Source organism: Canis lupus, chromosome 34 (assembly GCF_011100685.1).
Source record: "Canis lupus familiaris isolate Mischka breed German Shepherd chromosome 34, alternate assembly UU_Cfam_GSD_1.0, whole genome shotgun sequence".
In the NCBI taxonomy this organism is placed as follows: domain Eukaryota; kingdom Metazoa; phylum Chordata; class Mammalia; order Carnivora; family Canidae; genus Canis; species Canis lupus.
In genome coordinates this window covers 34181437-34209249 of record NC_049255.1, presented here as the reverse complement: position 1 = coordinate 34209249, position 27813 = coordinate 34181437, and the positions used below count along the sequence as shown (strand labels likewise).

The 27813-nt window shown below is 41.4% G+C and overlaps 1 protein-coding gene across 9 annotated transcripts in view; it reads left to right on the top strand.

The window, feature by feature from the left end:
- MECOM (MDS1 and EVI1 complex locus) overlaps window positions 1–27813 on the top strand; it is a 553056-nt gene that overhangs the window by 347078 nt on the left and 178165 nt on the right. Inside the window, exon 1 of one of the 9 annotated variants that reach the window (XM_038583829.1) lies at window positions 24606–24717. The exons of the other annotated variants lie outside the window; for them this stretch is intronic. Within the exon in view, the coding sequence (XP_038439757.1) occupies window positions 24691–24717 (27 nt within the window). The 5' untranslated portion in view covers window positions 24606–24690. Of the gene's footprint in view, window positions 1–24605; window positions 24718–27813 lie in introns of those variants that run through there. 9 annotated transcript variants of the gene reach the window in all.

The following is a 27813-nucleotide window of genomic DNA, read 5'->3' as shown; positions in this document are numbered from 1 at the left end:
GCTTATCCTATAGGTAAAATCACTTCCCTGAGTGTACAGGCAAGTGTAGTGTTTCTTTCTCAGCACGGCTGTGGTGTCTCTACAGGTGGTGTCTTTACTGAGTGTTTGTTGAATGAATAAACTCAGGTAATTCCTTGCCCCAAGTCTTCTCGTTTTGACTAAATTCGATTCTTAGAAGGGAGATGGAATCTATGTGAACTATTCTGTACTAAATATCTTTCTTTAAATCTTTGCAGCCCCCTAGGGCCACATTCAATCTTTGATTTTAGTTCATCACTAGCATCATGAAATCAAATATTGAAATGAGACGTAACGAGAGGAACGTTTTATATTGATTTTCATATTGATAACATTTAAAATGATCTATATTTAGGAAGTACTTTGATGTCTTCTTCCATCCCATTGTACTGGTTGTACAGTGGTGGCATATAAATACAGATACAATGAGGTTAGTCCACTCCTTAAATAAAAGACGTTTTTATAACACAGAGATTTTCCAAGCAGGAAACTGGTTCTTCTCCCACCCTCTAAATTGCTCGATACTAAAAAAGAAAAGTATTTGTTCAGTTTTATTTCTCTCAATGCCAGATGATAATATGGCTGTAGATGATGTATAATCAGTTTTTATGGGTGATGTTCCCACAAAAGGAGTGGTTTGGGAGTGAATGTGTTACCTTATGATACTCAAAGTTCTCACTTTGTCATGTTAGGCGCTCATCTTATGCTGTTTCTGCTTGTGGTTTCAAATCACAAGGAACTTATGAAAAATTTATTTCAAGCATTGGAGGGAACAGTGAGTCTTTCACATGTTTAACTGAAACTCTCTTCAGGCTCTGTGCATTTTCCCTGGGGAAGAATTCCTATGACAACACAGCAGCCCAGTCGCTATCTGACTTTATTTTTCTGAGGTATTCCTTCCTTGTAAGCAAGTCAGTCAGACTTGCCATAAAAGTTAATGTTGATGGTGGAAAGGGAGGTGGGTGGGGGGTAGGGGTGACTGGGTGACGGGCACTGAGGGGGGCACTTGATGGGATGAGCACTGGGTGTTGTTATGCTATATGTTGGCAAATTGAACTCCAATTAAAAAAAAGCTTGGAGAAACAATCTACAGGGGAAAAAAAAAGTTAATGTTGAGGTGTCAAGAGCTGATTTTTTTTTTTTTTTAGTAGGAGTATCAACAGCATTTGAGTCATGAAAGAGATACCTTAAGTTGAACTGTTCCCAAACCATCTCAGTGCTATTGCTGCCATTAAAAAAAAAAAAAAAAAAAAAAAAAAAAGTCGGTCGTTACAAACCAAGGAAAAACAACTTTAGATAGTCAATAGGATTTTTAATTGCAAAGATTTCCTCTGACGTGAGTGTTAATGAATGTCAAAGCAATAACATAAAAAGACATTACTATAGTTTAATGATTGATAGAATAAGAAAAACACAAGGTCTTTTGTCAGATAAATGACTACGGTTTGGTGTTCCTTTACCTTAAGAATATCAAGAATGATCTCAAGATAGGCAGTAATGGCCCAGGAGCAAAGGCAGGGAGTCATAACGTAGCCTGTTATATAATAACCAAAGCTGGAAGACTAATTAGCGTGGACTAGTATACCTGCTTTCTCTCTTGGCAACTTTGACATTGCTTCAGCGTTTTTTGGTCTGTTTGGATGCTTTGTTGAAGCTTTCTATTTCTGAAGATGTTAGATAAACATATCCAACGTCATGCAACTGGTTTTGTACCTGTACGGCATGTGTAACTCAAGAAAATTTAAATATTGCTCCAAATTGTTGAGAGAGCACAGCGGGCTGTGTTTCATTTTATACAGGGACACAAATCCCCAAGATGGAATGACAGTGTGACATCCAATAATTGCCAAGTAATGGTCATCAATGGGTCTTGTTTTAAGCAAGAGTTTAGATCCCTGGAGTGGCCAGTTTTTTGCTAGGACATGCTCTTAGCATGCTGAAAGAATGAATGGTGACACATACTCTAAATGATTAAAATCAATTTTGCTCCACGCGATAAATATGAGGAGTGCCACAGGTCAGTTCTCGTGCTCATGTCAGGAAGACACCCTTAAGTTTCAAAAGTGCTGAGTCGATTCTTGTTGGCTGCCCTTCCTCACTCTCACATGCCTCTTATTTTATTAATGGATCGAGTCATCTGTTGCTCCGTGAAGTTGACTCTGGGAAAAGCTGGTAAACAATGCTAGAAGGCATTTTAAGGGAACCAGGCATGGGTTTCAAGGGCAAACTCTGCCAATTTGGCGAACTGCTGTTTACTCAGAACGTCCTGTGCCCACTGATGGTCTGCAGAGAACCTGCAGGGATGCAACCTTGTTGGCAAATCCACGTCTGATACGCAGTCACTGTGGCCTCTTAAGGAGCAAGTGTCCTGCAGCTGTTGAGGGAGCAGGACAAGTAAACATGCCTTCTGTGTCCTTCAGCCTGCTACCAAAAATATTCTTTGGCATGCTCACTGCCACTCCCACTCCCAGTCACTCTGTTCTCCACTGATCTAGGAGTGTTACAAGCTCCCCCCCCCCGCCCAGCCAGTCCTGTCTGCCAACTTAACCTAAGATAGGTGCAAGGGGACCATGAATTCAAGTCTTCTCACTCGAGAAGAGGGTAAGGGGGGACACATTCCGCTGCAGTGGGGGGGGGGGGGGGTGATGCGGGTCTGGACCGAGAAGCCACTGAGAGTGACACGGCTCGGGTTTCATTTTCCTTTCACTCTCCAGGTGCTTCACTTACTGGAACCTATTCCTGGGTGCTAAGGGCATTTTCCCTGAGCAGGGAGTATTGTCGAATCGGGCCAGAGTAAGGTTAGCGTGGTTAGGGTGGATAAAACCAATATATTACTGTTATGTGAGAGCTGAGAGGCCTGGAAAGGAAAAAAAAATCTCTTTCTTCCTCCACCCCTCCACGACTGTGCTTGTGGTTGGAGTAGTACTTGTTTTCTATTCTCTTTGTGCAGTCATTTATAAAGGTTTGCGAAAGGTGTTTTTACTTTTTTGCTTTGTTTTGTTTTGGTGGAGAGGGAGAGCAGCACCCGGAATGTCTTAGGTAAAATTTATCCAGGAACTGAGTATTCATAGTGACTCTAAGAAGAAGAAATAAAATTTTTCCTATGTATTTGAAAATGAATAACACTGATGTTCAAACAGTAAAACAGAATCCTGCTAGTCTATTTTTGCTTTACTGCAATGTTGGTTTTAAGATTCTACATGATAAAAATATTTTCTGTAAGTTGTAGGAGATCCATACAACAAAGTATTTATTTTATGGAATTTTAACTTTCAAACATTATCACATGGCATTTCGACAAGTGACAGTATACTTTTCAATGCATTTCTTGAATAATTACATTTAATCTTCTGAGTTATTTCTGATACCTCTTTATAATTTTAGGATAGCAGACTCAATGTAATTCTGTTAAAAACGTAGGTATTTGAAATTTGGGTATGCTGCCACCAGGTGGTGGCAAATCTTCTGAGTCATGTGTGATTGTACTTTAAAAGTTTTTTTTTTAACCCTTTTAGATAAAAATAGTAAAACTATTTCTTTAAATGATTGCTTACTCAGAAGCCCATTATGTAAAATAGATAAAAGTCCGCTAAATTACTATGGTGAAAATGAGATAGGAATCTTGAGATCAAATGTCTGTGCCCATCTTTTCTGTGAGGGTCTTTGAGGAACCACAGGAACACGATTTGAAAACTACCAATCTCAATAATAATATGCACATCTTATCTAGGATTGAGATATGTAGTATTTTTTTAAATAAAAAAAAATAAGCTATTAAAATAATCATCTTCTAGAGCAGGAAGGAGAAACTGGGAAAGCACTTTTCAGAGCCAGGTGGATGTTTGTCAATCAGGTTCCAACATGGTATTGTGGTAGGAAAAGGAATGGGCATGAGGAGAAATACAAGCCCAGACTGTTGGGAGCCCTGTCCAAACAGCTCGAGCTCTATTTGACCAAAGTTAGAACATATAGGACATTCTGGAAGGAGTAGGGCAAGAGGATGTGATTCTCTTGCTAGTCAATGATTGACTGAACTTCAGATTGTGAGATTCTTCACTGTCCAGCTGGAGCCGGTGCCCCAGACTATCAAGCTCTGGCTTGTCTTCTTTCTGTTTTTCTAGTGCCTTCTGTCCCAGGTGAGTATAGAGAAGACAGCTTACAGCACAAACTACATACCTACATACCTGCTTACCCACTCCATGCCCTCAGTCTCCCCAAGCCTACTGCTACTGCCCCTCGCAGGCCACGTCTTGACCTACATTTTTACTTTGTCAGTGACCTCACGACAACTCCCTGCCACGTGATCCATACCTTAGTCACAAGAAAGTTCTTCCTGTCTTTGGCTATCTTTGCCCAGGAAACACCTCTCTGTAGAAATTGCAAACTCTCTTGGAAGCTGTTGGTCTAAAAGCATTCTTTTCTCTCAAAATATCTTTAAATACAGAGCTTAGCATAACCTTTGAATAGAGAAGTAGATAAGGTAAGCATAGTAATATAACTATCCAACAATGCAGGAAACCAAGACTGTGGAGGGTTAAAAGGGAGGAAAAAAGTCACTAACCGAACAAACAAAAACCCAAGAAACAGTTAATGGTAAAGTAATAAAAGGTAAAATAAAAGTAATAAGTAATAAATGGTAAAATAGTAATAAATGGTAAAAGTAATAATAGTAATATTATTTAGTAGTAATAGTAATAAATGGTAAAAGTAATAAAAAATATATATACATATATATACATACGGACTTATGACTTGACTTATAAGTTATGTCCTGATGAACATTGAGCAGATGAATATATTGTAAGCTGAAAATGCATACACTAACCTACTGAACCTCCCGGCCTAGCCTAGCTTACCTTAAGTGTGCTCAGGACACTTATATCAGCCCACGGTTGGGCATAGTCATCTAACGCAAAGTCTCTTTTGTGATAAAGTGTTGCATATCTCATGTGATTCATTGAATACTGTCCTGAAAGTGAAAAACAGGATGGTTGTAAGTGTGTTGGTTATTCATCCTCGTGATCAGGGGGTTGACTGCCACCACCCAGAATCGCAAGAGAGCATCGTACCACATATTGCTAGCTCGGGAAAAGATCAAAATTCAAAACCAGAAGTGTGGTTTCTACTGGATGTGTATCGCTTTTGCACCGTCATAAAGTGTAAAAATTGTAAGTTGAACCATTGTAAGTCGAGGACCGTCTTGCGTATGTGCCCAGATTCAGTGATGTGTTTCCAGGAGACATAATTGTCCGTGGTTGGGAAGAAGGAAGGTTCTGTAACTAAGAAATGGTAGGTAATGGCAAGAGGGCCTCAGTTCCTCAGGCTGAGGTCCCCACCTGAGGACTGCCGTAGGGTTACTTCAGTGACTCTCACCTGTTAGAGGGTCGATTCATTGATCTGACAAGTATAAACTGAGCACCTCATCTGTTCCATGCTGTGTTCTGGATTTTATATAAACCTCATGTCCTCCTGGAGTTTTTTAGTGAGAGAGAAGACAATGAACACAAAAGTGAGTCAACATAAAATGCCTGGTGAGGATAACTGCTACAAAGAGAAATGACAATGAGAGTAAAGTGGGGAGGGTGTCATGCAGAGGGTTGATAATCAAGACAGGGGACAGGTATCACCTCTCTCAGAGAAGACATTTGAGTAGAGACCTGGAGGCAATGACAGAGTGAACTGTGGGATAGAAGCCGGAAAAGACTTCCAGGTGAAGGGAAAATGAGGAAGGGCACAGAGCCCGAGGAAGGGCACAGATCCCAAAGAAGGAACAGCTTCTAATTCAAAGAACCAGTGACCAGCATCTCCAGACTGGAGTGAATGAAGGAGGGAAGAGTGGTGGTGAGCTCAGAGAGGTGGGTCCTTGAAGGCCATGGCGAAGAGTTTGGATTGAGTGAGAAGCAAGTCCAGGGGAAGAGGCAGCCGCTGTGTGGAGGGAGCATGGGCTGCAGGGCAAGCATTGGAAACATGGCAATGAGGTGGGAGCCTACTCTGGGAACCCAGGGCAAAGTTGATGGTGGCTTCCACTAGTGCACACTGCTCATGCCAGGCAACTCTTCTCTGGGATTCTTTGAACACCCCGTGGATTCATTCCAGCTAACTCCTCCCAGGATAGATATTTACAGGACAAACATTAGCCACCTGTTTACTGGTCATATCTGTTGTTGGTCATAAGATGGCCTGGTACTGAGGTCTTGTCCAAGTCACTTCACCTTGCTGAGCTTAGGTGGTCCATGTTTAGCCTTTCTCAGGTCTGACATCCTCTGAGTCCTAATTTTTGTGATTGAACCTTAATGAGCTCCACCACCCAAGGTGACCACAGGAGTAATGGAAATCATTAGAATGCCCCACATGCCTCTGAATTGAATATAATTTGATCCAGATCTTTTTTTCCACTCCCTGGGAGCCTGCAAACATTCTGCAATACCCAGATTCAGATCTTCAATCTTCGGGCGGACTCATGTGGGGAACTCTGATGACAAGAACGGTCACTGGGTAGAGAAGGCCCCACCCGAAATCCCCTCTGTTCTCTGTACCCCAACTCATGCAGCTTGCGGCTCTTATGAGCTTCCTTAGGGCCCTCCTTAATGTTTGCTTGAATCTGACCTTAAGGGGGGAGTTACCCGGGATTTGCCTGCATCTTCTAGGATTAGCGCAGACCTCACAGTAGGATTTTGTCATCTTCTTTAGAAAACAAAAAATAAGGAGATATCAACAAACTCTAACCATGAGTTTCAAGAAGGGAAACTAAAGCAGCATTTCATCCTTCCACCGTCTTCCATCAGCTCAGTCCCCTTAAAATGCAAGAAACCAGATTGGTTGGTTAAGCATTTGTGGTCCAGTGTAAGGGTCACCTTTCAGCCCCATACCCAAAACTTAGGCAATAAATTTAAAGATACAAAAAAAAAAAATTAAAAAAAATAAAAAAATAAAAAAAAATAAAAAAAATAAATTTAAAGATACAAATCTATTGAAATAAATATAAGCTCTTGAGTTTTTGCCTGAAGCATGTGGCTCCTTCTGGCAATAGTCACATGCTCAAAATCTGCATATTGGATACCTGGGATTCAGAGTGACACTAATTTGAATCCAGAATCTAATGCCTGACATGAAATACACAGAGTAGACATCTCCTCCCAAAACAAATAAAGCAAACTCTTTTTGGGTCAAATACAGCCCACTTCTGCTGTCGATGCTCCGAGGATGATCAAATGGGTTAATTAACCTGCCTTTTAGTTTTCGAAATCTTAGCTTAGGTTACGAGGGAACAGATTTCCCTGGATTTAATGTGTTCCATACCAGACATTTGCCTACTTCTAAATATAAACTGATCTCCCTGTCACTGGCACAGAGGATTGAGCATTTCTGAAGCAGGCTGAGGTAGTCGAGGAGAAATCTGAGAATTTCCTGAGGAGCTCAGAGGAAGGTATGAGCCAAGTTTTAGGGTAATGGTATTTACTATTTAAATTAATAATTATTATAGTCTTATATGTAATGTTCTAATTAGTCATTATATATGTCTAACTCTCCCAGGACCTCAGTAATGTCTTGATAGTGAGTTGGAGGTTGAGTATTATGGAGAAAACCCTGGGGAGCAAGGCTTATTCAAGTGGGGGAAATGAAGGATAAAGAGTGATTTATTGACTATTTTTAAATAATGGGCTTTTCTCATAAAGAGAATGACGTTGGACTCCCGTTCACAGAAGTTTGAATAATATGCAATGAGCTTCAACCGAAGGATGCAGGATTTAGGTAAAGTACACAGAAGGATTTCCTCGTCATAAGTGGAATTCAGCATAGACGGATTTCTAGGCCACAGAGGGGGTGCGGTCGTAGGAAGGTGGCTGGTAACTGTTGAAAACGTGAGAAAAGCCCCAAAGGTAAATGAAAGCAGGGAGCATAAGTTATGGTTTTGTTTGTTCTGGTACATTCTCCAAACTGAACAGTTTTCCGCAGGATGAAATATGAAAACCACCACTGTATCCAAGCACAGTCTGTGCTCCATTGCAGGGGACCCCAAATATAGAGGGATAACTGACATCATACAGCCAGAAACCCAAAAAATGATTTTTGGCCATTCTCAAAGGATGCTTACGGTATTTATGAATCTAGAGATATGGCTTTATTCCACTTTCATGGTACGATTTTGTATAAAAAAGAAAATGTCAACAATCCTACAGTTTGTTTGTTGAGTCCCCCAACTTTTAAGAGTTGTTTTTAAATTATGGGGCAATTCATTATGGGGCAATTGCAATTGTGAGATCATATCCAAAGGGATAGCTAATAAATCCAGGTTAAATATTAACTCTTCTTAAAAAATGACTCTATTATATGACATCTTTAAACATCCAAATCAACTTTTGATTTCAGTTTTTCTTCCTAGCTAATGTGTTTTTCCAAAAATACCTTGAGCTTTCCCCCCCAGCTTATAAAGAAATTTTGTTAACATTTGAGTATAGCATAGCTCCTCTTTTTGAAGAGAAATTTTCAGGGGGAAAAGACGAGTCTTCTATTCTGCCATAGAAGGGCATCTGTGCTCCCCCCAAAACTGTTTTGTAGGTGGTATCAGGGTCCACATGCTTAAGACTAGTGATGTTGGCTTCTAAGGTGTAGTCTAAGCAAAGAACCTTCCATTAAAGGGCAAGGCCACAGCAATTCAAAATAGTTAACACGGCTTCGGGAGCTTTCACTAAAAGGGAAGTATGTCCTAGAGGCTGACTCACGAAGTTACTTTTAAAGTATATTTTGATCCGATGACGCCAACAGGTTTTAACCTCACTCAGTGGTAGAGTTTGTTTTTAGGTTTCCACATATGAGGCACAAAGATGCAACTAGCTAGATAAAGCTTCCCAACCTTGAATGAAAAGTTAGAATTCTTGCTTCCATTTCTTAAGCTAACTACCCTCCGCCCCCCCCCCCCCGCCCCGCCCTTAACTCCTATCCTAGCACTATAAAACTCAGCATGGTTTTTTTCTTCTTTTTTTTCCCCTCCAACTGGTGATCATTTGATTTTAGTCGAACTCCCAACTGGCCAATATAAATGCCTAGAGAGAGAGGAGGGTTGCAGAGCCTGTCAGGAGTAGCTCAAGTAGCTGTTTGTTCAAAGAACTTGCTGAAGCAGAAACAACCCTTTTTGTTTTGAAAGCATGTTAATGTGATAATGAAATGCACAAAGCAAAGAGGTTCATCCATATAAATGGGTCATTTAAATAATGAGCAAGGAGGAAGGATGTGGTTTGGTGTCAGTACTGATTAATTAGGACATAAAAATAAATAACCATCTCAACATTGGCTGCCTCCCTTGAAACTCACTCTATTAGTGGGCAATGAAGTTAATGCAATTGACAGTATAATTACAGGTTAGTTAACAGAACAATCCATGAAGAGGCTCTTGCTTCTTTTACAGCTTTAATTAACTAGATAGCATCTCTGTGAATTTTCTCATCTCTACTTGCTGATCTTCTGGTTCCCATAGAGAAATCTAGTGTTTTCGTCTAATCTCTTAGACTGTACTGGAAACTACATATAAAATACATCGTATTGTTCTACATATTCAATTCAACAACTTCCATTAAACGCTCACCACGTGACATTGACCATACGCAACCACGCTACTACGTTTACAGACCTATATTTCAGAAAAATACAACCACGGTGTTTGCCAGTGACTTTCTTCTACTGTAATCCTTTTCTGTGGAAATCTTTGCACCTTTCGTGGGCAAAGTTCACATTTTCTAGGGTCTGAAGTTAGTGGATTGTGTTAAAGTTGATGGCATAGTGTCAGGTTTATTCCCTCACCAAAGGGGTAAACCTTGAGGCAATTTTATTCGGTCTATTTTACACAGTCGTGATTGAGGATAATGCAAGGGAGTTGAAAGTTAATCATCAACTCAGCTTCAAACACTGAAGGAACACATAACTTGAGATCTATTAGCATCTCTAGAAGTCATTGAGGCTACTGGAAGGGCATTTGGAAAACACAAGCACACACACAGACACACACACATCAGGTTATAGGAAACAACAATAAAACCCCACATAAAACCACTTGAGAATCCCCATCACCCTCATAGTATACCAATAAGTGTAAATGTGATTGGGTTCATATTTTCTTAGCACTGTTAAACGACGAATCAGAGGCTGGTTTGGGCTGAGGACAAGCCAGCTCTAAGTCGGTGAATGTTCTCAAAGAACTAACTCCACTGTGGTAGAGAGAATCTTTCCAGTATTATTTTCAGAGGCCCTATTTTACCCTTCTGGTGTAGACGTAACTTTCCTACATCGTGAAATGAGAGAAGAAATCAAAACTGAATTGTGTTTTGGAGAATAAACAAGAGGAATGCTCTTCGTGTTGCAGCAGGGATCGATGCCTTCAGATGACTTCCCTAAGATTTAAACTTTTGTAGATTTATTTACTTATTTGTTCTGCATGTTCCCCAGGTTTTCAGTTCAGATAAATTGCCAGGATTTTTTTTTTTTTGACCCAAACTTGCCCCTTCCTCTTTTTCTCTCCTTCCCCCCTCTCTCTCTTTCCCTTTTCCTGTCTCTCTCTCTCTCTCTGCCTAAAACATGAAGAAAGCAGAACTTTCTGTTTTCTTCACAATGGTTCATTTGTATTCTCTGAACCCAAGACTAAGGCAGGTTCTGATGTCTTACTGTTTTATGTCACCACTGAGGTAGCAGTGACATGCTGGCTGCTGATGAATAAATATATTTATCTGGCGTCTAAACCTGCATACACTGTGAATAATGAGCAGATGTTAACAATTACTCTAAATGTCCTGGATATTTTGTAAAACTTTTATCAAACTTAGGGTGGTTTATTGATTTAGTCAGAATCATGCCTTGGGCACAAAACATATTGTCATTTGGGATTCAACGTGGGCAAAATGGATGTCCATTAACATTTTAAACTCAGACACTAGGGTTTTGCTTCTGGAACCTTCTGAACAATAGGTCTCTCTAATATGTTCTTACTCTTCCTGAATAAAATAAAGCATAGCCATTGGCAAATTTTCCATAGCCTCACCTTTTAGGATATGGCACATAGAAATGAGGAATGGAAAATAATGAATATGCAATTGGAACACCAGCTTCGTGCCTTTTAGGTAAACATTACAACCCAGCACAGCGAAAACTACCCAGGCTTGTTTTTAAAATAAATGAACAAAAATCTATATTCCCATTTCTCTGGAGTTATGTTTTGGGTGAGTTTTTTTTTTATTGTTGTTGTTGTTGTTGTTCTTTTTTGTAACATCAAGCCATTTTAGTTGAATGATACAGAAAGTCACTTTGAATTCAAATATAAAATAAGGCCATCCATCATGTTAACAATTTAATTACCTGAGTATATATTTTTCCAGCAAAAAAACCCATTATTTGTTGTGTATCTTATTACTGAGCCATTGCCTCGGGACAACTTGGCTGTCATCACGTAGGCCTTGTGGTAAGAAATGGCGAGATAGGGAGCAGATAAGCCAGGCAGTCCTCTGCCTGCTTTCCAGACCCGCTCTGTTCCGGGTTTGCTTGAGGCCTCACCTGTTAGAGTCCCTGTAAGCTTTGTTGCCACAGTGAAATGGTGACTTGTAAAGGCAGCGAGGCGTGGCAGAGAGAGTGAAAGGGTCGAATGAAATAGAAATGTGATATTTTCTATCTTCTGAGGGCCCAGGAAATAGGATTCCTGCTGCCCAACTGGGGCTGGCATTCACTCATCACGCAGAGTGCAAGAAAAGTTGTGAGATTTCCCTGTTTAGGACTTAGGGAAGGGGCGAAGGAATAGAAGGCACTGGCTTTCTCTGCTTGCTGGGGCATCTGCCTTCCCAGGGATTATGGATCAAGGAATAACTGAGAATGAGGAGATAAGAATAAGGAAGGCCAAGTGGGGGAAAAGCAGCTTACGGGCCTCCTCAGGGCACTGGGAGTTGGGGGACCCCACTCCCCCGGCCGCAGCACTCACCAAATTAGCAGACAGATGTCTGTGATAGAAGCCTGTTTGTCGTTTGCTGGCTTGCTTTTTAATTGCATGCCCTGATGGCCACGAGTACCTGTAACAACATGAGCTAATACATTGACGAGAGAGCCACCACCCTGTCTACTTTGGGGGTGCAGTGGGCATAGAGTAGCAAGGAAACTTCTCCCGCTTTTACGCCACATGATGGTTGGCGGTTTTCTTTTGGTCTGCTCCCTGGCAGCAAGGGTTGTGGACTGATGGAGGACAGAAAACAAAGACCAGACTTCAAGTTCCATTTGTGCATGTTGCCTGTTTCCTGGCTGGGTAATGTTACAAGCAAGAAAGGGGTTCTTACTAAGGCTCTGAATCGGGGATCACTCTTGCATTTCAGAGCGGTGGCCTGATGCATGATAGAGACAATGGGGCTTGGTCTACAACTTTAGGTGTGAGTCTCCCAGGTAGCAGGGGTGAGCTGCCCTAGTGGAAAACTTTTGCTTCTGAATGTTGTCCATCCAGCTGGCCCTACTGGTCTCTCTCTCTCTCTCTCTCTCTCTCTCAGCTTTGGCACACATAATTCAAGAAATCTGCTCATTCCACATTTTTTGCCTAAAGAAGAGCTGCTAATCATGCTATTGGTGAAACACATGCATGGGGGTTTCTGTAAAGCAGATTTCCCTGGAGGTGATTCACCAACTGCTGATGATGACAAGGAGAGTTCCTCGATCACTTTACAAATGCATCTGATTTTCCCAGTAACGCATGTTTTCATAAATGGAAACAAATAAAACAGTAGGCAAGGGCTTTCTCAAAAGGCTTGCCAAGTACATTAAACACACAAAAAAGTACGTTCGCAGCGAAAGTTGGTTGAAAACAGCTGTTTTAAAGGATTTTTGGTGGACGCAGTTAACGGCATCATCATTATAAGGCCTGAAGCAAACGTGTTACCGATTACACCCCATTAAGAAATTGGAATGTGTTCCCCCCAAGGAAACACCACAGCACATGCTATTTGAGAGTAACCACCAACCCCAGAACACATTGCTAAGACTTTCCCATAGATTGTGCGGCCTAGCTCTGGAGATAAGACCCTCGGGAAAATGCGAGCGCATCTTATCTTAACCCATCAGAAGATTGTTCACAGGATTGTCTGAGTGGAGGTTTCCTTAGCGTCTTTCACCTTCCGCCCCACTCCCCCCACCACCCCCAAACCTGCTCTGTCTCCTCCAGTCCCCCACTGTGTGGAGGTTGTGCAGAAGAAGATTCGAAGCGAGTCGGGGGTTCGGTTTGTGATGCCTTGCACATCCAGCCGTGCAGTTTGTTGAGTGTGAAACATGCTGTGGCCCGAGGTCAGCTCCTTCTAGAACATGTTTGCCCCTCAGAGCAGAGAGTGAGTGCTCTTCAGGGTGGGGCAGAAGGCTGTGGTGGGGTTTGGGGGCTATGGAAAATTTAATAGGGACCATGGGATTTGTGCACCGAGAAATAATGTTGGTGTGTTGAAAAGGCGCTGTCAAAATGCCCCGTAAGCAGGGCCTGCCGCATGTCTGCAGCTCGCCTGTTATTGTTCGCCTGTGTCTGCACTGTCTGTCCACTGAGGCACGGAAGGGGCTGCACAGACACTTTTCATAATGGCCCAGAAGCCTCCCAAGGGCCCTTGGGGTGGGGGGTTAGTTGGGAAGGAATTTAAGTCCAATATGTGGTAAGAAAAAAAAAGGGGGGGGGGCTTTTTCACCCTTTCTGCACATCTGAAAGAAGGGTCAGATTTCTCCTCGTGATGAAAGAGTCACTGCTGGGGACTCACCTCCTTTTACACTGTGGGTCATGTCAGGAAGGGCAGCCCCTCCTCTCCCACCGCCTGAAAGCGATAGCCACTGCTGGGGATGGTGGGAAGTGCCCGGTGCCTGTGGAAGTAGGGGTGTCCTGTCCACACACTCAGCAAAAGTGACAGTGATGCTCACGTCAAAAGGATATGATTATATGATGGGAATTTTGTTATCGGTATTTCATTTGTGGGAGGCAAATTCCAGTCCTAGCAATGGGGCTTTTGATAAGTCCTGTAAACTCCGTGGGCCCCCCATGTCCTTAGTTTTCAAAGGAGCTACTTTTTAGGGGACTTATTTTTATAAGAAGATTGAAGTAATAACCTTGTTTTTATAATAGGACCTACTACCCAAGTTTTTGTAGTTTTTCTGTAGGCCGCACATACTAGGTGGGTAGACAGATCGATCCATTGATCGATCCATCCATCCTTAGGGACTTAGGGACCATTGGAGATTGCAGACCGTGAGAGAAGCCTCATTGTTTGTTGATGGGGAGAAGGGCTCCTGAGAAAATCCCTCTCCTCTGCACATGTGGAACTTTGGAGACCACCAGGGTTAAGCTGAGGCAAAAATAGACTTTTTTCAGCGAGAGCATATCCCCGCCCAGAGTAAGCAGTGATCCTAATCTAAACACTCAGGATTCCCAAGCCCTCGGAGGGGGCTTCCAGAACCTGACCCAGGGATTCCTGAAAGCCTGTCACATACCAGATTGTAATATCTGTGAGCATTAGGGCATCATAGTGCAGCCTCTTATGTGCGAGCGAGCATTCACCTTCCTTTATTGCGTCGCCCTGGGAGTGGGCAAGGCTCTCCCCCTGGCATAGACTTGGTGGGGGAGCTCTGAATTCAACAGAGGAATCTCGTCACAGAACCTGGCACTGGTGTATGCACCTGAAGGAACTGTTTCTAATGGGGACACACTTTACAAAGCACCTTTTGTCCAAGTCAACAGTGAGCATGGGGGAAGCTAGTGGAAATGGTGATAAGTTTATTACACCAAAACTTTGATGTAACAGATAAATATATTATTGATAACACTGCAACCGTGACTCTTAGGAAATGTTTTTGATAACATGACACAAATATTAGTATTACCAACTATCAGTAGGAGTCATTTGCCACAAAGAAAATGTAGTTGATTTCGAACAAAGGAACTGGTTGTAGGTGTCAGCCGTGAGGCCGTGCGACTGTGTAGTCTATCACCATTTCCTTTTTCAGTGAATGGTGAGGCAGGTAGGTAATTTTCAGGAACCTGCGTCTAAGTGCATTTTAAAAGCAATGTGATCACTTCGAGTAAAATTGATTCATCGCCCGTTAACAAAAGAGTGTGCCCAGTGAAACTGTACCCAGAGATTCTGGAGATGAGAGTATTGGTTAGGTATTTTAGACAGCCAAATGTAAGTGAGCTAGAGATTACTTTAATAATCAAGATAATTCATTTCCCTCCCCCGCCCCACCCCCGGCAAACAAGCTATTTTTTCCTCTTATTGTAAAAATCATCTTTTTTTAAAAAAAATACAAAATCTCTCCCTTCATTTCTTGATTCTTCCCCTTCTCAATTCTTTGATCATGTACTAAATGTCTGCTATGTTCTAGGTACAATTTAAATGACAAGAGTTACAAAGAGAAAGTAGGCGGAGTCTGATTCTCATATAATCATATAATTTCTTTTGTTCAGATTCTGGAGGTGATGGAAGCAATCATATACTGTAGATAACATTGTTCCTATGGGGGAAAAACATCCTCCTAGAATTACTCTAAAAGAGGGGTCTCTCAAGTGGATGCCCATATGCCAGGGGCTGTAGAAGATGATCTATTGGGGTGCTGAAAAATATTCAGGTTTGTTTCTACTACTTTTTACTGTCATATTTTGTAATTTTTTTAAGAGAGAGAGAGGGGGGAGGGGAGAGACAGAGGGAGAGGGAGAGAGAGGATCCCAAGCAGGCTCCACACCCAGCAGAGTCCAACACAGGTCTTGATCTCAAGACCCTGAGATCATGACCTGAGCCGAAATCAAGAGTTTGATGCTTAACTGACTGTGCCACCCAGGAGTCCCAACAGTTTTTTTGACAGGGTTTGTGATAAAAACATCTGAAGGCCACTGTTCCAGATTATATTCTCCATGAAAGCAGAGAGCCTCTCCATCTTTTCTGGCCTTTCACTGTGAAAGGTTCAGTGTCTGGCCTGTTTGGGCACTTAATAAATAGCAGAAGAATGAATAAGTAAACCCCAAATGGTTTCTGTCTCCTGTCTTCAGAGCTGCTGAATTAAAACCTGCCGGCTCTAACAAACTCAGTAACATGTAGCAATGTGCTACATAGCATATGTTTTTTAAAAAGACTCTTACATAGAAATATTATTTTTTCCCTAGACTTGAGTCTAATTATGGCTCAATGCAGCACCATACTTAGAGGGGAAACCTTGAGGAAGAAATAGAAACTTGTGATCCTGCTAACACACCTATGGGCAACTGTAGGCCGCGTATTCTTGGTCTTAAAAACAGTGAGCTGTGCAGCCAGCACCTGAAGGAATCTGAAGATCATCTGGTCTGGTCGGTCATCACTTCCTTTCTAGGCTGGATGATATAGACAGATGAGTTTTTACTCTACATTAAACGATCTCCACGTGTTTCCCCAGAAACCTAGTTAAGTGCTGGAATTTGGGTGAAGATAATGGTTATCGGGATGCCTGGGTGGCTCAGTGGTTGAGCGTCTGCCTTTGGCTCAGGGCATGTTCCTGGGGTCCTGGGATGGAGTCCCGCATCAGGCTCCCCACAGGGAGCCTGCTCCTCCCTCTGCCTGTGTCTCTGCCTCTCTCTCTGTGTCCCTCATGGATAAATAAATAAAATCCCTAAAAAAAAAAAAAAAGAAATGGTTATTTCAACAGGAAAAGATATTGTAAGGATAAGCTCCTTGGGCCTGTTGAATGAGCAGTGCGTAATGCAGCCATTCTTTCTCCTCTCATTTGTATCAGTAAAGAGGAAGATATAGGTTTTGTGAATGAATGGGAGGCTTGGAGGTATAGCATATAGTTCAAGGGAAATAATATGCAAAATAAATAAATAAATAAATAAATAAATATGCCAGACTGGACACCTCTGGGGATGAATGTTCTGACGTTTTCCCTGCAAATGTGTCCCTTTTACCATTTTTATATTTAGGCTTCAAAGGATTCTTATTACAAATAAATAACACATAGGATTTTGTTTTGCAACAAAATGATCACAATGATAAAATGAGCTTACATCTATCGAGTATCGTACTTCAGAGGTCATGAAGCATTTTTACACTGGTTATCGCATCTAACTTACAGCCATCAGTCTAAGTTTCCTCATTTCATGGAGAAAACAATGGACATTTCAAGAAGTAACTGAGTGACAGGACCAGGGCCCGGATCGTTCTAAGCCCAGAGGTGTTTCCTTTACATCTGTATTTCTCTGGCTGTAACGTGAGTGCAGTTTCTCTGGGATCTTGTTAAAATTCAGATTCTGATTCAGCACTTCTGGGATAGGGACTGAGATTCTGCGTTTCTAACAAGGTTCCTGGTTGAGGTTGGTGCTTTTATCCATAGATCATACTCTGAGCAGTGAGATTCTGCATCATACTGGTTCCTATGTGTTATGATTGAAGATGGTCTTGTTGAGTAGCTTGCTGTAGTCTTTTTAGGAAACTCAGAGCAAAAGTTTTGAAAATGGTCAGCATGCTTTTCAGCTGGGCCATCACAGCAACCCAGACTCCGGTTAGCATCTCTTCCCTGCCCTCAGCTTCCCTCACTGCTACTTGTCCTTTTGTCTAAAACACAATCTTATGCCATCGTCAACTTTCAAGGTCCACATGGTGCTCCATTTCCAATAAGATGGATCGCAACTTCTGAGCATAGCAAGATTCAGGGTCTTCACTCTGCCCCTTATCTTTTACCTCTGTCTCCTACCACAGCCTGTTCCATGGCCACACATCCCCATCCCCATATGTCATACTCAATCTACCCTAAATATCTTACACTTCCCAAGAATAGTATGCTTGATCTTTTGCTTCTATGGAATTTCATTTCTAAATCTGTTCTAGTTCTTTACATACCCATTGGTTTATAACCTTCTCTCAGGTTGAGAAAAGCTCGTAAACAATTGTGTTTATAAACTTCTTGTAAGAGAGTGATGGGGACTTAAACTATCTGTGTGTGTGTGTGTGTGTGAGAGAGAGAGAGAGAGAGAGGGAGATTGAGTGCACTACCTGGCACTGTTTTTTACATAATAAGCACACAATAAATATTTGTTGAATGGATACCCTAGATGCCTGATACAGCCACAGTCATGTTGGATTAATAGGTGAGATTGGTCACTAGTTATGAAACTCAAAAGAAAGTGAATTAATTAAGCTCAGATATTTGCCTGGATTTCACAACAAGTTGCTCAATGTAATCATTTTATGATTAAAGAAATGCATGAAAGTTGCAGACCTTGCAGAGCATTGATTTAGCTGGTCCCGCCCAGTGAATGGCATGTTTAGAATAAGAGAGAAAGATGGCTCTAGCTCTTGATTGTGCCTTATTCTGTGGCATGTCCCAGAGATTTTTCCCCCCCTCCTGCCAACTTTATTTCACTCAGAAGAGTTATAGTTTGGGTGACTTATGGCTGATAATGATAACTGGCCCATTTGTCTTTCTCCCCTCTGCCTCTATTCTATAATTTCTATCTGTGGGACTACTGTTCATTTCAAAGACATCTCCGTGGAAGAACTTTATAAAGGAGTGGCACTTAAAAAATCTTGACTAATTCATAACAACAATGATGTGGTAGTCTTTGGTTTCGCAAAGGAAACAGCAGGACTTTTGCCTTTTGGCAAGCGACAGAAATGACAACCATCAAAAGGATAAGCTTGTTCCGTTAGAACATCAGTATTGTATTTTGCTGAAGAAAAGAAACAAAACAGCATCATCAGGCAGCCTAATTGCTAATTAAAATGTAGATTGAATATTGAGTAAGATTTATAAGATGTACTGAGTAAGTATCTTTGATGATGTTATCATGGAACACAACTATATGTGTATAGTTGTGTTTTCACACCCACAGACGCATATCTGTTGTCATATCCAAACATGTAAGATCTTTCCAATTTGTCAGAATGGAATTCTCTAGCCTTTCTGTTATTAGAGATTTAGAGAGCTTTCTTTTTCTTCCTTTTCTCTTCTTTCTGCTCCCCTAACTCCCCTTTCTGAGCTTCTCTCACCACCACGCACATACCTACTATCTCTCCTCCCCTCATATATATTACATATTTCCCACCCCATGAATATTTAACAGGCAGCCTGCTCTGATTTTCTTAAGTATGGATGGAAGAGGGAGTAGAGAGTGGTATTGAAGAAATTTACCCAGCAAATTCCAATGTTCCAGCCAAGGAATAAGACCCTTGATTCTAAATACAAGGCAAAGGCATGAGTCAAACCACAAGAAAGATTGGGATCTGTGGTTGGGTCCCAGCCCTGCTCTAGGTTGCTGAAGTCCTGATTATTATGGTGGTGGATGTGGTGTAGGAAGAAGAGCTCCTACTCAATTTGGAGGAAATGCTGAGAAATCCAAAATAGGGATCAAGCTAGAAACATGCTGGAGTGAACAAAAACTAACTCTGAACTGATCGCTTTAAAAAAAAAAAGATTTTATTTATTTATTCGTGAGAGACACACAGAGAGAGGCAGAGACATAGGCAGAGGGAAAAGCAGGCTCCCTGTGGGGAGCCTGATGCAGGACTGAATTCTAGGATCCCAGGATCACGCCCTGAGCCAAAGGCAGACCTGAGTCACCCAGGTGCCCCTAAACTGATCACTTAATCTAATTTCATCTAAAGTACTATCAGTCCTGGGAGTGAAGACTGTTTTTCTACCTTTTCATTCAGAACTCACTCAGCCTGCCCAAGACAGGGCGTCAGCGGCCCTCTCCTGGGAGGGTTTGGAGGAAGCCGGCACTGCAGCATAGTTCGTGGTTGGAATGTGGTGTTTTCAAAGTACTGAGTGTTTTTTAAGTGTCTTGACACCTCTGGAAAGAATCAGACAATTCCCAATATTTGACTTGTCTTTCAAGGTCAAGTGAACGCTAAAGCAGTGGATTAAGGCAAGGGAGCGTGAGTTGGTCATTCATCAGGAGCCCTCATTGTGCCTTCTGGATGGGGCTGGCTCAGACTGCTCTAAAGCAGCTCCATTTGACCACTTAGCTTCACCTTTTGCTTATTTTGTTATCTGTCATTTAGCATATTGGTTATCAAAGAAAGTAGTAGACAATATGAATACTCTTATATGGGTGAACCTAAAAAATCTTTCCATTGGACCTTTGGAAACCACCTTTAGATATAATGTTTCTGAAATTATACAAAAGCTTCTCTTTTCTGTGTTGACTTTTATGTTACAATCCTCAAAATAAATTTGGCAGTCTACTAAATTTTTACTGCATTAATTTGGCATAACGTACTTTAAGACTTACATTCAAGTGCTGGAAATAAATTGGACTCCTGTTACCGGCACTTAGAATTGGATCCTGATTCATGGAACTGTGTTAATCCAATGTGTAGACTGACTAAATCACCAGAGATTTTGGCAAAATGAAGACTTGCTTCAGGATGAGCACAAAATTCAGATGATAGCTGAGGGAATATCAGGTGGTTTGAGGCTAATGTAGTCCTTTAAAAAAAAAAAAAGCAAGAAATAACCGAGCACTTGTGTACATACTGGTACAGAGCTTGGTGAAAAATACTAATTTGATGCACAAACGAGATCCCTATACATCATGTTTGTAAAAGTGTGTGTTAAACAAATGTTTCTCGAGAGTTTACTTTGCTCCAGGAACTGTGCTTGGTGCTGTGTTTGTTAAGTGTAGCATCTGCGATGCTTCTTCACAAAGAGAGCCTTGAGTTGGTCCACTCAGGCACACTTTGCGCCAGGAGAATAATTAAGATTTCTTCAGGGTTAGAAAAGGAAACCCCGAGACTGACATGATTAATGGAATGGATTTGAATGTTGCTGGAGCAGATGGTACAGGGGCATCTCTTTGGGAGAAACCCCGGTTGGAAGTACAGAAGAATGTTCTGTGGTGTGAGTTCCCTCGCTACAGTCTTATTTAGTAGTTGGAGCAGAGTTCACGTCTGGGAGCCCTCTGAGAATTAGTCCTTAGTGAACCAAGAGGAAACAGAAGTAATATATATTGAAAGGCTTAATCTGATCTCTCGCCTGTCTTCAAAGGAAGCTTCATTTGTAAAGGACATGCATGATTGTGAAGAAAGGACCCCCATTAGGCAATGCAAGAATAATGAAAGACTCTACGTCCAAAGCCTTTGGTGCAGGGGGGTTAAGGGATCTGCTCTGTGCCCAGTTGGGAGACTGATGGAGCGGGACTCAAATTTGCCTCTCGGATCCTCTGCTCAGTAGAGCACAATTCCTTTCTTTTGCTATAAATTAAGATTTATCTGACAAGAAGCTTCCACATGGAAACAGAAGAGTGAGAACCCGGCAGAGCAGAGTTCACACTCATTCAATTTTGTCGGCTTCTTCTCTTGGATCCATGTCTTTGTTTTGGTGGAGGGGTTATGTCTGAGTCAACCGTTGACTCATAGAGTCAGGGACAAAGTGAACCCTCCTCGGAGCTTCTGAGATGGGGAGGTGAGAAGCACCCCAAGGCAGACAGACGCACATACCTGTTTCCTGTTTTGCTAGATGGTGTTTGAAAGTGTCCTCAATGACCTAAAAGAGAGGAGGAAGTCTCATGAAGAGAATCTGAACTCCTAGAAAAATGGTATCAGTATGTATATGTGAGTGTGTGTGTGTGTGTGTGTGTGTGTTTAACAGCAATTGGCTTATACTGTGGGTATCTCTATGCAAATTGTCTTTCCCTCAGTATGTAGGGGATATACAGACATATAGATAGATACGTATATGTACACCCCGATATATTGGTCATAGCAAATGCTTTACATATAGTGCTCACTCTGTGCTGTATATTTTCCAAGCACTTTAGATACTACCAATTATTTAATATGGACTTACCACATTCTCTTAAGTCACAGTTAATTTGGTTATTTCCTAGTTGTTGGATATTTAGTTATCCAACTTTTCTATTGTTGCTATGAACAAAGTTGCATCAAATGTCCCTATGAATGCTTTCTTGGTTATGTGTGAGCACTTGAAAAATGACGAAAAGATCTAGTACACATCATCTGATAACAGTGGTTTCCTCTGAGGAGGGAGAGGGGATATGAACTGAGTTGGGTGAAAGGAGCTTTAGCCTTCCGTATAATGCTGCATAAGGCTTTCTAAAAAAAATGCATTCGTGTATTGCTAGTTTGCCTAAAAGTAATTTCTGGAAATAAATATGGGATTAGAAGTGTTAGGCACATGATCTAATCAATATGATCGTGTCCCCCTATTTTCAAAATACCACCTGCCATAAAATCCTGGATGCGTGGTCATAGCTGACCAAATGCAATGTGTTCAATGTGACTGTGTTGGTAAATGGCTTAATACACTCAAGTCACTCTGATTCTAATATATCTTAATTTTAGTTAACAGCAAAAGTATCAGAGTCCACAAGGAGTAAGTATACCAGTGAGTGTTTTCTGGTTTTGACAAAGATGTCATCTACACTGAAAAAAAGAATTTAAGCTGCATCCTTAGAGAGTTAATTCAACATGATAATTAACATAGAGTTTTGAAGTTTCATAATCACCATGTGTATATACCAGCCCTCTTACTGATGTTACAAGTGTACTAATTAGAGTTCATTATACTTTTAAAAATGTAAACTCACTCTGAATATATAGTTTCCGGAGCCTCAGGTCTGTACGGCTGTTATAACCATGTGACCACCCTACACGTGTGAGCGTGTGGACACACACATCATCAAATGCGAGCAGTAACAAAGGAAAAAAAAAAAAGAAGAGGGTGAAATCAAAGAGTGTTTTTTAAATTGGTGTTTGTGCTTCGCTGGAAAACTAAGATATTTACTAGGATATCAATGTTCCAGCACAGAGAATGACCTTGGGATGTTATCAAGCCCTCCTGCTCACAAGATATAACATAATTTAAATATCGTAGGCAGGAGACCTTCCAAAAACAGACCCAGTGACGACAGTTGGATCACCATTGCCATCCTGAGTAAATTTCAGTGGCGAAAATTTCTTTGACCATCTAACCTTGTAAAGATAGAAAATGTCTAGTTGCTCTATTCTGTTTAAGAATGACCCTTCCTATAGCAATCTGCCGTGAGGTCAGATCAAATGGTGGCAGGTAGTTTTGACTTCCTGGTTTTTTAAAAGTCCTTACCTTAATATCACTACTCTGGGGTATCCACACCATTTTGACACGTCCCACAGGGAGCATTTCTCTGTGTAAGGTCATGCTTTGAATTCCCCATAGGGTGTTCACACATACACAGACTCACACACTGTACACACTTCCATCTGTGCCTTTTCAGGTAGAAGGAAGGATTTCAGCGTGAGCTTTCCCGTAACTTGGCTACTTAACCTCAGTACTGCCCTGCCTGTTTTCTGAAAGTTTGTCTTCCTAAATAGGATTGGGCCAAAGCAAGAATAAACGTTTTTTATGGCTCGACTATGCCACTCCCTATTATGCACCTTTATGGAGCACAACCTTTTATTTTAGCTTCTGTTCTATACCTGTGCTCACTTTGAAGTCCCTGATCAACTCTGGAATCTGAGCTCTCCGATGGAACTTTCTGCAGTGATGAGAACGTTCTATAATCTGTGCTGTCCAATGGCACTTCGGTAGCCCCGGGTCCTTGTAGCTGTTGAGTGCTGGAATGAACGTGACTCGTGCAAATGAGGACCTGAATTTTTAATTTCATTTACTTTAATAATGCTCAATTGAAATAGTTACATGTAGCTAGTGACTATTGTCATTGACAGGGCAGCTATAGATCATGTCGCATCCATTGAGATCTAGGACATCTCCAACATTTATATTGTACTCTTTGCATGTGAAAGTCTATCCCTTTGGCTCTGTCTGGCATTATTTAATTTAATTAATGAAGCCATTACATGATTTGCCTGCTTCCAATCCAGGGTTTATTTGTCCTCCAGGGTTTATTTTGCCCCAGATTTTTGTTTTTTCCCTGTTCAACCAACCACCATGCTACCTTCAGCAAGTAGATAGTTTTGAAACCTTACATTTGAAAGGGGTATAATGCTGTGAAACAGGAAAAGATGGCTAGTTCATGAAGCGTGTTATAAAAAGTTCATAGCATGGCTTTCTTGGATTTCTAGTTGTCACAATCCAAATGACTAGGATTTAGACAAATCGTATCTATTGGGTATGTATCTCTCATCTCTCCTTTCCTGAGAATCAGACAGATTTTAAAATTAGCAGTAATCCTCACTCGTCTTTACTGAACTTTGGAGAGGTGTGACACATTCCTTCCTGCTTGTCGAGTTTTGGGAACTGGCTGACTCAGTGGCCTCCACACAGCCATAAGTTAGCACTCTGTGACGGAGCCCATCTTCCTCCTAGGGCTTCCAAGGACTAAGTTGCCCGTAAGTAGGAACTTCCTGCTGCCCTCGTGGGGCTTTTGAATGATTAGGATGAGCAATGATTCTCCAGAAGTGGGTAGAATGTTGAAAGAGTAAACACGTGGATTGCATGCTGTATCCACCCCATTCTTCACACATGCCGCCTAAGATAATAGTCCTTATAGAGAAACCGCAGCATTCTCAAGCTGTGCTCACAGGGTCCTTCTCTTTACTTAGAGGCCAACCAGGATGCCCAGAAAACATGACTGATAACGCCTAGATAATTATTGACTAGTTTTAGTATTAATGGTGGGAGCTATATTCCTTTTCTCTTCCTGGTTATGTTTCATTGATGTAGTTTGCTTATTTCAGTGTAGAGGCAGGATGAGTTTCACTCTCTGGGATGAGAACTTCAGCGCCGGAGACAAAGGTAATTTGGTCGAGCGCACCTACAACGTATGTGGTTTTAACGTTTTGAAATGTTCCCTTGTAAATCTGTCTCTGTGATTCTGAATGTGCAGGGGGGAGGGAGGGGGGGCAGATGTACAACGTCATCTGGTGTATTTTGTATACCTTCCTCTTTGGACAGATGTTCTGAATTGTAAAGATGCCTCCTTTGTGGCAAAGGGATGATGTGGAAAATGTGTTTTTGTAAATCCCTAGATGTTCACCTAAAACACCACGTGGGTAGCAGGAGCACAAGTAACCCAATCTTATGTTTTTGGAAGCAATTTTTCCTCTTCTGCCACTGGCTACCCCTTTTTTTCATATTCCTGGGTCTCAGGCTAGATGTTTCAAGCAGCAGTTAATGTGGTAGGATGTATCTCTTCGTCCAGTGGCTCTCCTCTGCCCCTGGCTCCTGCTCTTTCCCCAGCCCTCTCTGCCTCCTCTCTCTCTCTCTCTCTCTTTTTTTTTTTTTAGTTTTTAAATTAAAGGGATTTTATTAAGAGTACAAATTTTACAACCAGAGCCCTTTGGGGATTCAAGTGTAGTTTGCACATACTATTCTTTCTGTAAGTCTCGCATGTTTCACCACGCATTTTTAAGGGGCCTTGAAAAATGGTTAATTTGAATAATGCTAATTAACTAAATACTTCCAATGGTTTTTAACTACAACTAATGAATCTTATATTTTGAATTATTTTTAAATGCTTCAGATGCCTTCCCTCCTTACTGTCCTTGCCAGATGCAAGGAAGGGCAAGCTGACCTCCCGCACCTGGTGCCCACCCTGTGACCCTTTTCTCTCTATTGGAAAAGTGTGAGGGATGGGGTGTGGGGAATGACAATGCCAAACACAGAGAAGTTGCTCAAAAGCAAATGTTGAAGTAAATACATAGCCACTGACTTTCCAAGGTCATGGGGGGCCAGCCAGGTGTGTGAATGATTTTCTTTCCCCTTTCTTGACACTTGCACTGTGACGTCTCCAGCTACCTCCAGCTTCTGTGATGGTCTCCTCAGTATCCAGAGAGAATTTAAAAATTACAGTAAAGCCATATCAGAACATTTTAGGGATTATCTTGATAACATAATATTTTGTCTCCTTTTACTGTTATGTTTATTAATATATAATGATAATTTCTTTCTCTCTAGCCAGATTCCTTCTTTCCCTGTTTCTCTCACCTGAAAATATTCTGGGGCAGTGGAAAGAAAGCCAGATGGCGTTCCTGTCACTAACTGGTTGTGGGCTATATGGAAAGGGCTATGCTAGCTGGTCACTAAGGTTTTCTTTAGCTTCAGGAGTCTGTGATTCTATTCCTTCCAGGGTGTAAGTCTCACCCCCCAGCTCCCATCTCAGCCTCTTCTTGTCTTTGCCTGTAATGAATCATATCAGACTTCCTGAAGTCCCGGGGTCCTACTCTGGGAATTAAGGCACTTTTCACAAGTCTGGGGCGGGGGTGAGGGGGGAGGGTGGGCGGGTGGGCGGATGGGACTCCTTTTGTGTTTAGCAATGTAAATTCATGCTGCCAAAGGGTTAATCTTCCAAGACTAAGTGCAGATTGGGTAAAATCAGAGACGATCAATGGTTGTACCAGCCTGCCATGAGTAGGGGTGTTCAATCATGCAGGTTTCCAGCCAGATTTTTAGAAATCTGCATCACAGAAGTCACCTGGGCGTCACACCCTGAGGAACTCTGGGTTAATGTGTGGTGAACAGAAATATCAAGTTTATGCCTATAGGGCAGTTTTCATTGGCATGAGCTTCAGCACAGAAAAAATGGCCTTGGTAGTCTTAATTTTTTTATGGGCAGTTGCACGATAGCTGGTCTTGGAATGTTAGCAGCACTGTTGCAGAACTAAAAATGTTACCCTGAGACATTTTAAAAGACTAATAAATATCTGGTTTTAAAACACAGGCATTAAAAAATTATAAACTTGGAAAGTTTTTTTTTTTTTTTTTTGGTTGTTGTTCTAACTTGGGAGTGTTAAAGCTGCCTTTTCCTCTCGGACTTCTCAATAAGCAATTCTAGGGCTTGGTACATTAATGATGATTTGACTACTTTGACATTGGGCTGTTTATGCTTTAACAAAAGGATGCCAAGTGATGAGACTGGGTCCCCTTATAAAGGACAGTTTGGCTTCACCCTGTGAAGATGTGGCTGTGCTCAGGGCTGGGCTTGCACACCCTCTGTGTGCCATGCCAGGGACAGTCCTTTGATGTGGAGGGCAGAAGTCATCGTTCGACCTGGTCTGCACCTGTGTGATGCGTGCTTGGAAGCAGATTGCAACCACGGGCACCTGGGGATAGCTGTCCTAGGGGATGGACTCCCATTGGAGAAATGACGCTAGTCCCCACCCCTGTCTATATGGAGAGGGTGCTTAGGCCAGGGAAGATGGTGCCACACACTTGAATGTGGCCAAGAAGGACTCAATTTCTTGTCATCACCTTTAAAACATAAAAACAGTATTACAAAAAATTTCAAAAATCAAAAAGATTTTCGCTCTCTCAAGTTTTGCTTGGCTCTGCCTAATTAACTTTCTTATAGTTTCAACTTTTTCTCACTTAATATTTTATCATAAATGTGGGCCTATATTTCTGCATGGGCTTTATAATTGTTATTATAATTGTAAATATTCGTCTATTTACGTACAGTAATTTATTTTTCCCTCTATTATTAGTTTTTCCATGATTTCTAATTTTATGCTGTGGAGTGTAATACCACAACAAATAAACTAATGAGTGCAACTTTTCCTCGTTGATATGCATTTGAGGAAAATGTCTAACAATGGAGTTATAAAGAGGAGTGTAAACACAGTAATATTTTTATACATATTATAAAATTTCTTTTCTTAATTTCCAAAAGAGTTCTAACAATCTTCAAAGCCTCTAGCATGAGTGTCCTTACTTGTATTGAGTTTAGCATTTAAAAATATATTTAATATATAAATTTAAAAATTATGATTAGATACATAAATGATATACATTGAATATCTATGTACAGATAAAACATGGAACCTTGAAATTTCTTTGTGATGTGCTTCAGTAATCTGTGAAGGTGACCAATTTGTTCGTGTACCTAGAATTTGT